Source organism: Labeo rohita, unplaced genomic scaffold (genome assembly GCF_022985175.1).
Source record: "Labeo rohita strain BAU-BD-2019 unplaced genomic scaffold, IGBB_LRoh.1.0 scaffold_87, whole genome shotgun sequence".
Lineage (NCBI taxonomy): Eukaryota > Metazoa > Chordata > Actinopteri > Cypriniformes > Cyprinidae > Labeo > Labeo rohita.
The window spans coordinates 534,777-548,319 of NW_026129821.1; the positions used below are offsets into that span (position 1 = coordinate 534,777).

The following is a 13,543-nucleotide window of genomic DNA, read 5'->3' on the forward strand; positions in this document are numbered from 1 at the left end:
CCTAACCCTACCGGTAACACTTCACTTTGATGGTCGACGTTAGACATTCTGTTGACCGTAAGTATCTACACCCCTGTTTTCAAAAAAGTTGAGACATTTTGTAAAATGCAACAAAAACTATCATTTGTGTTTTAACGGACTAAAGTTCCAGTGTTTTCACTGAATTAATGAAATATTCTGAATCTGATCACAGTGTTATGTGCAGACGACCTGAACTCTTGCAGTCTTGTGGCGAGAAACAATATTTTTGAACAGTTTGACTCTCATTAAGTTTGAACCACAACCCAAACCTTTAGTGGATGCTTGTTTTTGCCCAATCATGTCACCCTCACCTTTGTCCAATTTGCCTACTTACTGTGCAATGTTACACATCAGTTTAACTTGGATATTTTATAATCTCTTCACTTTTATTTTTCTTTGGACCCAAATTTGCGGCCATAAAAATCGTCGGTGAAGACACTGGAGACCTTTTCTTTTAATTTTTATCAGTGAAATAAAGGTTAAAGAGAATTAACAAATAACAAATTCTTGTTTTTGTCTGTAGGTAACTTGTGAGTATGTCAACTTATTCTACTAACCCTAACCTAACAGTCTACTAATACTCCAATGACTGTGAGCTGACATGCAGTTGCAAAGTTAACTAGATAAAAACACTTGTCAAGATGAACTTTGAAGTTGGCTCAAAAAATAAACAAGCCTGACCAGATAGTTTAAAAAAAAGTTAAAAAAGTTTTAAAAGATTTTAAAAGTTTGATGGTTCTTGGTCTGAAATAGATTGAAGTTTAAAGTAGTTTTAAAGCTTAAACCATCAGTGTTTTGCAGTCTGTCAGATAGATGATTAACAAGTTACTAGCATATTGTTAGCATGTTTCTAACATGATTAGCAAGCTACTAGCATGATTCTAGTTTGCTAGGCTTGGCTAGTGATAGATAGACAGATAGATGAGTTTAAAATGGATTAGAAATACAGTACATAGAAGGGAAGTTTGATTGAGTCTCAAAGGATTCTGGGAGTTTTGTCAGTAAGTTAGTAAGTCAGATCAGTTAGAAAGAAAAGATATAGCAACTCGAGTCAGATCACCCTGGTGAGAAAAACAGCATATGCTGGTTATGTATGGTTTAAGCTGGTCATGTTGCTGGTCAAGGACCAGCTTAAACCAGCATCAAATCATATATAACCAGCATATGCCGTTTTTTTTCACCAGATCAGTCTGAAGATCTGGGCTGAGTTTGGCTGAAGGAGGAGATACAGTCAAAATATTTAGTCTCAGATGAAGAAGAAGAATAGTACGTTTAAATAGCATTTTAGTAAGCGACTTTCTCAAGCCAACTCAATTATAGTTAACAGAAAATCTAAAGGGGACCATCAAATAAAGTTTAACACCCCTAACATGAACAGGCGCTGTGTGTCCTCCAAGTGCTCAGTTTCATATGTGCGGTGAGTTGTTTTCTATAAGAGTTGAACACATAGCTGGTGACGGAGGTGTCGTTTCTTTCGCTGTCGTCGTCTCTCAGCTGAGCTCCTTCCCGCTCGCAGGGTTGCCGTGGAGACCCCCGTTGAGCGAGGGCCGCGCGGAGGGCCGCGACTGGCCCATGAGGCCGCTGTGGCGGCTGGTGCTGGAGCTCTTGCGTCTGGCGGCGCTAGCGTTAGCGTCGGGGCAGAACTCCACGCGCGTGACCGTGTACAGGCTGTTCTGGCGGTTGTGATAGAAACGCGTGGTCTGGAGCTCCAGCTCGTCACTGTCCGACACGTGAATGAAGGGACACCAGCGAAACGCCCGCTTGAAGCCCGCGCGGAACCTGCGGCAGAAACGCCAACGACTGAGTAAAACCTGTCAGCATTACCACTGCTATCTAACAAGGTGGAAACTCTAAATTTAATAAAAGCTGCAACTGGATCAGTGTCAGTCAACTAGCGTATTATCTTAAACAGATCACAATAGTGCCCACGTAACAAAAACATTGTGGGAAGATTGTTTTGAGGTGTTTATAAAACATTGACATGTCCAGTTTCCCTGTGGTGATTAAAGGACAAAGGACGTGACGTGCGGCCAAGTACGGTGACCCATACTCAGAATTAGTGCTCTGCATTTAACCCATCCAAGTGCACACACAGTAGTGAACAAACACACACACCCGGAGCAGTGGGCAGCCATAATGGGACCTGGGACTCAAACCCACAACCTTTCGGTTACAAGCCCGACTCCCTGATCATTAGGCCGTGGCTTTCCCCCAACATTATTTACAGGTTCCTAAAATACTTTATTTTCATCCAAAATATAACATCATTTAAACATTTATTTGTCATCTTCTGAGTGTTTTCTCTTAACATTATGAGACTGTATATCACTCGTTAATAATGTCACAGAAATGTTCAGTAAACTTAACTTTAACATTTTTGTTCCAGCATTTATATAAAAAATGTTCTCTGTGAAATATGCCACGTTATTATTATTGCTAATATTATCAGATGTGCTTTTTCTCTGTTTTCTGCGTGTGAGCGGTACCTGCTGTTGAGGCAGCAGTAGATGATGGGGTTGTACATGGAGGAGCTCATGGAGAGCCACAGCACCGACAGATACACCTGCTGGATCGACTTGAAACGCTTCAGATTCCGGTTGAAGCTCGTTACGATGAAATACACATGATATGGAAGCCAACAGATGGCAAATGTTACCACCACGATCACCATCATCTTCACAACCTACGAAAACATCACAACAAGCTTGCCCATAAAACTGAGAACACATATACGCACGCTTGTGCGGCCGTCTACATTTACAAAAATACTTGCAGAAGAGAATCCAGAGCAGAAGAGAAGCAGACAGATACAAAATGAAAGCAGTTAAACTACAGTCAAGCTGCCCAAGATAAAGTCATTCACACTACAAAGCAACAACTACACAGAAATATGAACACAACTAAGAAAGCACAATTCATAGTTAAAAATACAGCACAGTTTTGGAACATTTAGTTCATTCACATGAAACATCTGAATGAACCAAACGCTTGTATGAGCGAGAGGACGGTCCAGGAGAGTGTGTGTTCACAGAGCAACATATAACATGCGAACACATACCTGTACTGTTACTCGCTACACAAAAACAGTAAAACTACTGAAAACTGTAGTAAAGTTTAGTTGGTTACTCACCAAGACAAAACTCGTGTGAATGCAAACAAAATGCTACAACAAACAAACACTCCATGTTTTACCAGCGTTAAACTAAATAAAACGAGCAGATGAAAACAAACTAATGAACAAAACCACAACTGAGAACAGCAAACAGACACAACAACTCGAACGCTTTCCTCACTCTTAACTCTAAACTAACCCAAACTAGTCTTCTGCAGCGTTGTGTCATTTGGGTTACGAGAGAAACACACCTGATCCCACTGCAGGTGTCCTCCTGTGGTTCTCAACCTTTTTTTCAAGGGCCCTCAAATGGGCTAAAATATTACCCGTATTTCAGCTGTAATTACGACAAAACCGCTTGTTCTCAAACTGTTTATAAACAGAAACTGGGAGTGTATGAGTATATTACATTATTTATTCATCCACAGTTTTATGATTTCAGAAGTTTCATGCAAGAATTTGCATGTTCTTCACTATATTAGCACTAAAGCTGGTTCAGACCTTCAGACTTTTCTAACTGACCAGACTTTTGTAAAACTGACATTCAAAACCCAAAAAATCCCATAGACACTGGCAAAAAAAGTGCACTCATATCTCTGGATCAGAAAGTCATAGAGGCTTCAATTAGGGCTCAATTGACCAGCAAGTAGACTATAAATAGTGACTACCTCCTAGCCATGCCCTAGCAACCACACAGCACCCTAGATACCACCCCAAAGACTTTCACTGAAAAGGATGAGAGGAATATCTTTGGTCTCAGACTGCCTGTCTAGTCACACCCTAGTAATCACACCATAGACTTCCACTGAAAAGGATCAAGATCTCTGGATCAGAACATTGCATACAGTGTATTTCAGCTCCAGAACACTGAACCACATTATATGCTTTTGCTTGTCCATTCAAACATCAGAGTTTGTTAACTTAAATACATTTAAGCCGTCCTGCGGCCCCCTGCTTGAGAACCGCGGTTCTAAATGAAGACGGCACATCAGAAGCACAAGCACCTTCCTCTTGGCCTGCAGCTGATCCTGGAAGTTTTCTGAGGATCGTCCTGGAAATCCTCCACCCCACAGTGTGAGTCCGATTCTGCTGTAGGTGGCAGCCATGAGCACCAGCGGGAGAAGATACACCAGCACTGCCACGATCACATGATATCTATTCAACACACACACACACACACACACACACAGATCAGACTGTGACAGGGAGCAGAGGATTCACACTCAATAAAGACCACAGCTGTCTGTCTCTCACAAGAAGGCGTCGTCGTCGCGCCGCGGCCAGGCCACGTAGCAGACCGTCCTGTGCGGCCTCACTTCGGTTACGGAGTAAAAGCAGAGCGGAAACGCCAGAAACGCGGCCAGAATCCACACGCACACAATCACGCCTGTCGTGGCGGTTGCCGAGAGGCGGGGCTTCAGCGGGTGGATGATCGCCATGTACCTGATCAAAGAGGAAGTGACACAAGAAGTGACCTGGATGTGTTTCACCTGCGCTCAGGGTTGGTGCACTCTTGAAAAATAATAGCATTCATGGATTCATTAAAAACCTGTAACATTCACGGAATCTTTCCATTGCACAAAAAAGAGGTCGAACGATAGTGGATTTTACTGATAACTAGGTTGGAACGCATTGGTCGATAACCGATTAAGCAGAGATCGATTTTAAAACGGATACTCAGTGAAAACTAAAATAGTGCTGAAAACAATACTCACGACATGGAAGATTTTTTGATTAAAATATTCAAAAACCACTAGAACAGTATTCTATATTTTGCTGACTTGTGTACTTACTAAGATAACCTGTAGGAAAAACACACACTCTCTCTCTCACACACACAAACCCATCTTAAGAAAGCAGAATAATGTAAGTGGATTCTTTTTTTGTAATTGTGGCATCTGTAACTGTAATCATGATTAGAAATTCTATTAATTGTGCAGCCCTAGTACTTACATTATCCCAAATATTTTGAGGAATGTTTAAATCCAGAGAAATAGTGTAACGGGCGCCGTGTCATTGCAGTCGAATAGATACACGATTCCATTCGTGCCAAAACCAGTCAGTGTTTCTCAACTCCAGTCCTGGAGTTCCAGAATGCATTTGATGAAATCACCTGATTGAGCTCATCAGCTTCTAGTGCTGCACAGTGATGGATGTCAGACGTTCTGAGGACTGGAGCTGAGAAGCGTTCAGTGATTTTGGCAGCTGTGTTGCAGGAGTTCATGCCACATCAAATCTGCTGATTTCTGGAGCGGCTTCTGCAACATCTCAAACGCCTGAAGATTTGTGGGATATGACTACACTGTAAAAAATTTCCCTGTAAAAAAACGGTAATCTACTGGCAGCTGTGGTTGCCAGCATCTTACTGTAAAAATACAGTGTGCCACCGTTTTTGAAATTAACAGCAAAATGCTGTTTTGTCATCTACAGAATACAACTGTAATTTAGCAGCATATATCTCTTAAATTACATACTAGCTGATGACAGACAGTATTGACGTCATATTGTCCAGCTACAGATAACACTACACACATGTTTGCTAGGAAATTTCAAATGGTTGATTTTAATTCGCTCCTGAAAAGTGTTTTGTGGTTATTACTGCAGTATCAGTGACTTCATGATTAGCTAAAGGTCACTAAACCAGCAGGCATTTAATTCTGGCACAAATGGATCCGTATGAACGTTAAATGGCATCATCAGTATCTGCAGATATTCATGAGGACTGAACCCATATCACACTGACATGATGCGAGAGACGCAGAGCATTGATGAAGATGACACATTATTAATGTAAGGATGAATAATGAGCAGGTCAGCGTGTGTGTGTGTGTGTGTGTGTCACACACCTGTCTAAGGCGATGGCGCTCATGGAGTAGATGCTGGCGAACACCGCGGCCACCGGGTAGAAGTTCTGGAAGCGGCAGTATCCGCTGCTGAAGTACCAGTCCCCGTGCGCGCCGTACACGAAGTTCACCAGCGTGTTGAGCGCGGCCACGCACACGTCAGACACCGCGAGGTTGAGCAGAAAGTAGTTGGTGACGGTTCTCATCCTCTTGTGCGCCACGATGATCCAGATGACGATCAGGTTCCCGGTCACGGCCACCAGCACAACCAGCGCGAACGCGAGCGACCAGAGCGCGACGCGCCACGGAGGCTGCGCGAACTTGTTGGTGTGGTTGAAGTTCGATGAGTTTCTTGACGAGGACATGATTTGCTGTGAAGAACACACCTGTCTGTCTGTCTGCACACAGGAGGAGCTGCCTGTGTGTGTGTGTGTGTGTGTGTGTATGAACAGCCTCCACAGGGGCGGAGAGTTCATGAACCCCCAGAATAAATCAGCCTAATAACACTTACAGTATGTGATCACTTGTTCATGCATCATATGGTTCATCTCTATTACATGATTCACTTCTGCTTATGCTACTTTCATGCATGTAGTGTTTAGTATTTCTTTAGATTTTTTTTAAAATGTATATATTAGGGTACAACGGGGCTAAAGGCGTCTTTGATATTATTTTCCTCTTAACCACTAGATGACACCAAAACTTGGTATAGCACTTTCTAAAACAATGGCTTTTCAAGATGCACGTGCAAATTTGTCTGAGGCTTGACGCGATCGCGGGCAGTGGATTCTGTGCTTACTTGATCTAATACTTAATGTTTTTAAAAATAATGTAGATTTAAGTAACAAATGAGAATCGCTAAAATTATTCAATATATCTCGAGACAAAGGTCCTCTTAATGATTTTCAGTTTTGTTTAATATAATTAGAACAGCAGTTTTTAAATAACGAAATAATATGTAAAAGTATGGTATTTGGGGTAAAATCGCCCCTGCTGTTGAATCTAAAAGGCACAATAATTAACATGATAGTTAACAGATGGCTGATTTTTCCATTTGTTGACATGACATGGTTAGATTCAGACGGTAAATATCATATATTCTGTTGGGTGTCCTCTTAGAGATAATCACCATGTTTAGAATGAAACCATCATATTTAAAAACATAATATTAATCATATCATATAATAAAATATCTTTTGTTGTTACCAGGGCCGGTTAGACAGGCACATATGGGGGGGGGCAGTCTGAAATGTGAAGGGGGCATCATGTGTACACATCATGTTCGAGCACTGTTTTTTTCCCCTGTGCTTATAGTAACAGTATTTTCCTTGCTGAATTGTGTTGTTAGCTGTGTCCAAAGCCTGGAGAAGTGGATTGCACTTTGTCAGGCCTCTACCTTCAGACCTGTCCAACTTGGGTGTCCCACTTGAAGACTAAGCTCCTGCTGGTATAGCTCTTAAAGTCACTGAGGCACGCAAAACCCCTGATCACAATAAGGTGGCAATCCCTCAGGGGGGAAACTGAAACATAAAAATTAAATAAATAAAACAAAATAGAATAAAATATCCTTAATCCAGATTTTATCAATCAACGACATAACATTTATCTTAGCTGGGTGGTCTAATTCTCAAAAACGTTTAACCTAAAGTAAGACTTAACCCACTGCGCAATGTGACGTCGTAGTGACGTCTTTTCCATGTCATTTTTGGACGTCCAATTTCCGTCCATTGATGGGGTTGTTTTGTAACGCCAGGCGACGTCTTTTTTTCGACGTCTACCGCACGTCTAATGTTGACGTTGGTGGGACCTCCATGCAAGGGCTATTTATAGTCCAAACGTGGTCGTTTGTGGACATCTTTTCAACATAAAATTTTGACTTAACACGTCATTTTTATACAACTTCTATGTAGTCCTATGTTTCAAGTGGGTGGATGACATGTTTTCTGTATCATGTATTCATTTTCCTGTACCTTTGTTTGGCTCAGCAGTTTGAACTGGAAATGCATTACACCTTTGTATGCTTATCACCTGCTGTTTACAATAAAACGTATAATGTTAATTTCATGAACGATTAAAGTGACTAAGAGACGGTAACATCAACCAACCTTGCATTATCTGTAAACCCCGTAGCTAGCACAAGTAACAAGCTAATGTAAGACGAAAAAATGCGTGCTGTGACCCTTGACCATTCGCAGCTTTATTGTAAGACAATAACGCCAAAGACTATACGTACACATGGCCATTGAAATAAATGCTGACCGAACTTAGCTTCAATTTCTAGGAAACGAGTTCACCAGTGATCTGAAGACCTGTGCCGTCCAGAACACTACGGCTCTGACTCGCGCCAAGCCGCCAAATGCCTCGTCTTGCCTCGGCCAATCAGAGTGGCGTTTATGATGATGTGCTCGTTTCAGCCAATCAGAGTGATGCTGACTGGTTTTTGCCTGGTTGAAATCCTCCTTGATCAAAGAACTTATATTGTTGCCTAGCTTGATAGAGAGCTGTCTGTCCTTGACTTTTTGCAGCTGTTGGTTCTTTTTAAGATAGGAATAAGGTGGATAGGCTAGGCTACCATGATTTTTTTAATATAAAATATATAAATTCATATAAATATAATTTATATATATATATATATATATATATATATATATATATATATATATATATATAATACAATATAAAATAAAATAAATAAATAACTTGATTATAGGCTACTTTAAATAAAATAAAAACTGTTAAAGGAAAACAGGAAAATGTAAAAAAAAACAAACAAACAAACAAAAAAAAAAAAACATATGGGCTACCAAATAAATAAATAGTAATACAGATAATAAATCTTGTTTGTTTATAAATAATCTGTATTCATATATATAATCATGTTGATAGGCTCTATTTTGTAAAACACATTTACTGCAACTGCCATAGACGTCCAAATGACGTCCAAAAAAACCCAGATCAAATGTTGAACGTCAAAATGACGTCCAAGTTGGGTAATGGATAGACGTCCAAATAGTGGACCTAGTTTGGACGTCGAATAGATGTCCATAATTGGTCATGGACCGACGGACCCAATATAGACATGATCTGCACGTCTATCCGACGTCCAATGTTTAGTGTTAACACTATAACTAGAATATTTACAAAATTGAAAGGTTGTCTTATGAATAATAAAAAAAACTAAGTAAAAGCAGATGGGCTATAGAACAGATCATATGTTTTATTTATTATTTTTTTTTTATATATTTTTTTATAAAAACGCTGCAGCTTCTTCAAAGTCTTTCCACTCCGTGACCGCGCTGAAATCCGACACAACACTACGTTAGCCTGCGTCTTGACTCATTTGCATACGGACGGTGAGTGGATGTTTACCGAGGGCTCAGGGGAGGAGTGTGTGTGTCTGCGCGTGTGTGCGTGCGCTGCAGCCTGTGAATGAATACACACAGCGGAGGGACAGAGACATGAGGAAAATCTAATACCGTATTGTGTACTGTCCCTTTTTCGGCGGATTTTTCCGCTACCGCAGATAATTTTGTCAACTTGTAATATATCCATTTTGTGAGTATATTAACATGTGCTTTCTCAAGTTTTCAAAATTTTTGATTTGAGGGGGCAAGACATTTATTTGAGGGGGCGCTGCCCCCTCTTGCCCCTGCGTAGAACCGGCCTTGGTTGTTACTACTGTAAATCTATGGAATCTCCTTCAATGCTTCCACAATCTTTACATTTTAAAATGATTTTGTTTCTGTATTTTAAATTATGTTTTATATTAACATATTTTATTGACAGTAGGCTGTATTTATTGAACAAAAATTCATTCTTTTGTCAAAATACGTAGAAAATAGTACAAACTTTGCTAAAGTGATTGTTTTGAACAAGTATTAACTTAGACAATTATTTAAAAAAAACAAACAAACAAAAAAACATTATTTGAGCTAAAGTATTTGTATCGATACTGTGTGGCTTTTACCCCGCGTGTGGGGTAAAAGACCCCCCTTGCCACCTCATACATTTACAAGAATTTTAAACAAAATAAACGACTTGCATGATTTATTTTCACACAAAATCTGTTGCTCCATTCAATACAAACTTGTATATTTTTCTGCAATTGTACCGATGTACCCTACAGTGTTGGGTAAAGTTACTTTTGAAAGTAATGCATTACAAAAATGCGCTACTCCCCAAAAAAGGAACTATTCGCGCTAATTACTCTTTACGGAAAATAATGTGTTATTTTTCTCATGTGGGCTGGGTTTGCTTATTTATTTTCTTAACATAAAGTTCTATCTTAGGCAAATGTAAAAGCCCTTCCACACCAAAAGTGAAATGAACGAGCCTCAGGCTGAAGGAAATGTAAGTTCGTGTTTGTACAGTAGAGGGCGCCGCTCAAACAAACCTCTTCAGCTGTGCTGCTGTTCTGCATTGAATGAAGAATAGGTTGAATTATGATTTGTATGGTTGAATTGGATTGAAATTCAGCAGCAAAGACATTGGTTAATAAAATGGGAGTAAATGCATTAAGTTTATTTGTGTTTTAAACGTATTTAATTATTGCAGGTTTGTGCCATATTCTGAGTTTGCATTTCACTCCTTTGATTCATTTTGAGGAATACTGATTGTTTTTGTGTGTTTTGTAAATGCATGTTAATATTTAGTCTAGAACTACAGTAACTTCATGTTCACACAGCACACACAACACCTCTGCACCCGATTTCTCTCAACATGGCAACACAAGAGCTGTCAGTCAATACATGGGGAAACAAAGTAACTGGCGTTACTTATTTGAAAAAACTATCTGATATTTCTATATATCTTATATAAAAAGTAAGGTAGCACGTTATTTTACGGTTTCTTAACTAGTTGATATTAGCATGCATATTACTAGAATATTAGCCATTTATTAGTACTAATTAAGCACATATTAATGGCTTATGCTACATGACCTTATTCTACATGCCTAATCCTTTCCAATACCTAAACTTAACAGCTACCTTACTAACTATTAAAAAGCAGGAAATTATGAATTTATTGAGGGAAAAGTCGTAGTTAAAAGTGAATAAGTGTACCCTATTCTAAAGTGTTACCAAAAGTAATGCATTACTAGTTACTTGAAAAAAGGAATCTGATAAGGTTTGGCCCTCCTCAAAATCACATTCAGAGGGAATATGAAATATTAAGTCTAAATTTAGCCTTAAAATGCTGCTATTAAACTACTTCACTTTTCCTTTTTTCCCTGCAAAAATATTTACATAGAGAGATATGTAAGAATAAAGTTTGTTTGATCCGGACCAAATCTCAGAGTAAATCCAGAAACAGGAGGACAGACTCAGATTAAAGACAGAACGACGAACCTCTAAAGCAGAAACAACCCGTTAACATAATGGATAGAAATCTTTAATGCGCATTTTTACACAAATGTGAACTGTATTTACAGAGCATTAAAAACATAGTACATCAGAATTCAGATTTACTGCTTTATGTGCACAAAATCAGTAGAAAAATATTCTTTAAAAAATGAAAACAGACGGAATGTTGCACTGAAAGCAGAAGCTCGTGACATACGGTCATACGAAGAACGACAACAATAAAACACGAACAGGCTGATCACACGAGAGGAGAAGCACAGCATCCGTCTGAGAGAATCCCAGAAACACACCGACGACACAAACCATCAGAGAATATCATTGGTTGAGAGGTTTCGAAGGTCCCGCCCATTTACAGAACCAACCAATAGCAGCAGAGAGAACGCAGAGAGGAAACGAAGGTGAGCAGCAGGAGCCCTTTGACCTGGTGTAAAATAGTGAAGCCCGTTTCACCGTCGCACACCTGCAGCACGAGCGGCGCCTACCGACACACCGCGGACGGACCCGTTTGCACAATCCCAAAACGGCAGAGACAAAACACTGGACGTCTGCAGTGACACACAAACTCCATTCACTTTACAGCTGCGCTTTGACTTCTGGGTAGATTCCTGACATATCAAACATCATCCGTTTCCCCTCCTCACGTGAACTGATTTTTATGACAATCAAGGTCATTATGGCTGTTTATAAATGTAGTAACAGAAATCAGGTACGTTTCTGTAACGCAGCAAGAACAGTGGAAGTGAACGTCTACCGATGATCGCTGCTGTTCTGCCGACGTGCTGCAGATGCAGGAAGTGTGAAACAGGCTGAACACACACACACACACACACACACACACTAGTGTCTGTTTCAATCTGTGATGTTTACAAGTGAACAAAATGTGATTCTGTTTCTGAAGTATGTGAACACAGACGCTTCACGCAACAGAAGCTCGAATTCTCGCGTGGTTTTCGTTCCGAAACGAGTCACAATATATAACGCAGCTCGAGTCTATAAGGGCTGCTTTAGCTGGCGTTAGCGCAAACAGTGTGTTTCTGTTTCAGCTCAACTACTGTCACAGTCTGAAGAGAATCTTGTTAGTGTTACTGTCCACATGTTTACAGCAGCCGCCTGATAGTGAACACATCTGGTGTAAGCGCATCTGAAACACGACCGGAGGCGCTGCTGATGGATGGAGACGATGTGATGGACGCCTGTCATACAGTCCAAAACACACACACACACACACACACACACACACTCTTTTTGGAATGATCAGTGTAGCAGGTTCACAGACGTCTTCTTGTCCTTGTTCAAGCGCAGTTCATCTCCAGCTGTGTGTGAGTGTACAGTGTGTAAGCAGTGTATGTGTAGTGTGTGTAGTTGTGTTAATGTATGTTTGTGTGTGTGTGCATGTGACTGTAAGTGAAAGTGTACGAGAGAGAGTGTGTGTGTGTGTGTGTGCACTGCAAAAAAAGCTTTTCTCATTTTATTTTTTTGTCTTGTTTCCAATCTTAGGCTACGTTTACACAACAACGATGTAGTCAAAAACAAAAAAGTTTTTCCTTTGCGTTTTTAAAAAGTTTCACGTAAACAAAAACGCTGTATTGCGTACGCCAGGCCAGTAGCTGGCGCTCTGTTTGTTTGCGCTCGCCTTTAAAATCAACACGTACTGCACACGCACACAACGTCACCGCTTTCAAAGATTCCCGTAGGGTGTTTTTACATGGAAACGATAATGGTGGCGCTTTCAAAAACTAGCAATTTAAACTCGTTTTCAGTCCCCAAAACACTGTTGTTTTGTAAACCATCAGGCAAAACGCAAAAAAAGTTTCCCATTTTTGGCTGAAAACACTGTCACGTAAACAAACAATCTTCATTGCATGTTTAATTTTGTAAACACTGGGTCTGCAGTGATGTAGGGTGATTTTGAAGTTGGGTAAGAAAATGATTTTCGACATACTCTAACTCAGAGGTCTCGAACTCAATTCCTGGAGGCCGCAGCTCTGCAGAGTTCAGCTCCAAACTCACACCTGCTTGGAAGTTTCTAGTAATCCTGAAGACCTCGATTAGCTGGATCAGGTGTGTTTGATTAGGGTTGGAGCTGAACTGTGCAGAGCTGTGGCCCTCCAGGAATTGAGACCAATGTCCTAACTGTACTGATCTGGAAAAAACAGATCACGCAGACAGACAAGACAAGTGTTTCGGGTTAAAGAAAGACATGA

General features: G+C 40.3%; 1 protein-coding gene across 1 annotated transcript; it reads right to left on the reverse strand.

Moving 5' to 3' along the window:
• Positions 1-1,511: 1,511 nt before the first annotated feature.
• Positions 1,512-6,417, reverse strand: LOC127162277 (neuromedin-K receptor). The gene is made up of 5 exons (XM_051105054.1): positions 5,980-6,417; positions 4,388-4,576; positions 4,138-4,288; positions 2,508-2,704; positions 1,512-1,800 (listed from the first exon to the last, which is right to left on the reverse strand). The coding sequence occupies exons 1-5, from the start codon at positions 6,339-6,341 to the stop codon at positions 1,512-1,514; spliced, it is 1,188 nt and encodes a 395-aa protein (XP_050961011.1). The 5' UTR covers positions 6,342-6,417.
• Positions 6,418-13,543: the final 7,126 nt, after the last annotated feature.

Coding starts and splice junctions, on each gene's coding strand:
- LOC127162277 (XM_051105054.1), bottom strand. CDS start 6,341: ATGTCCTCGTCAAGAAACTCATCGAACTTCAACCACACCAACAAGTTC. Junction 4,289..4,387: donor CGCGACGACGACGCCTTCTT/GTGAGAGACAGA, acceptor TGTGTTGAATAG/ATATCATGTGATCGTGGCAG. Junction 2,705..4,137: donor AGCTGCAGGCCAAGAGGAAG/GTGCTTGTGCTT, acceptor ATGTTTTCGTAG/GTTGTGAAGATGATGGTGAT.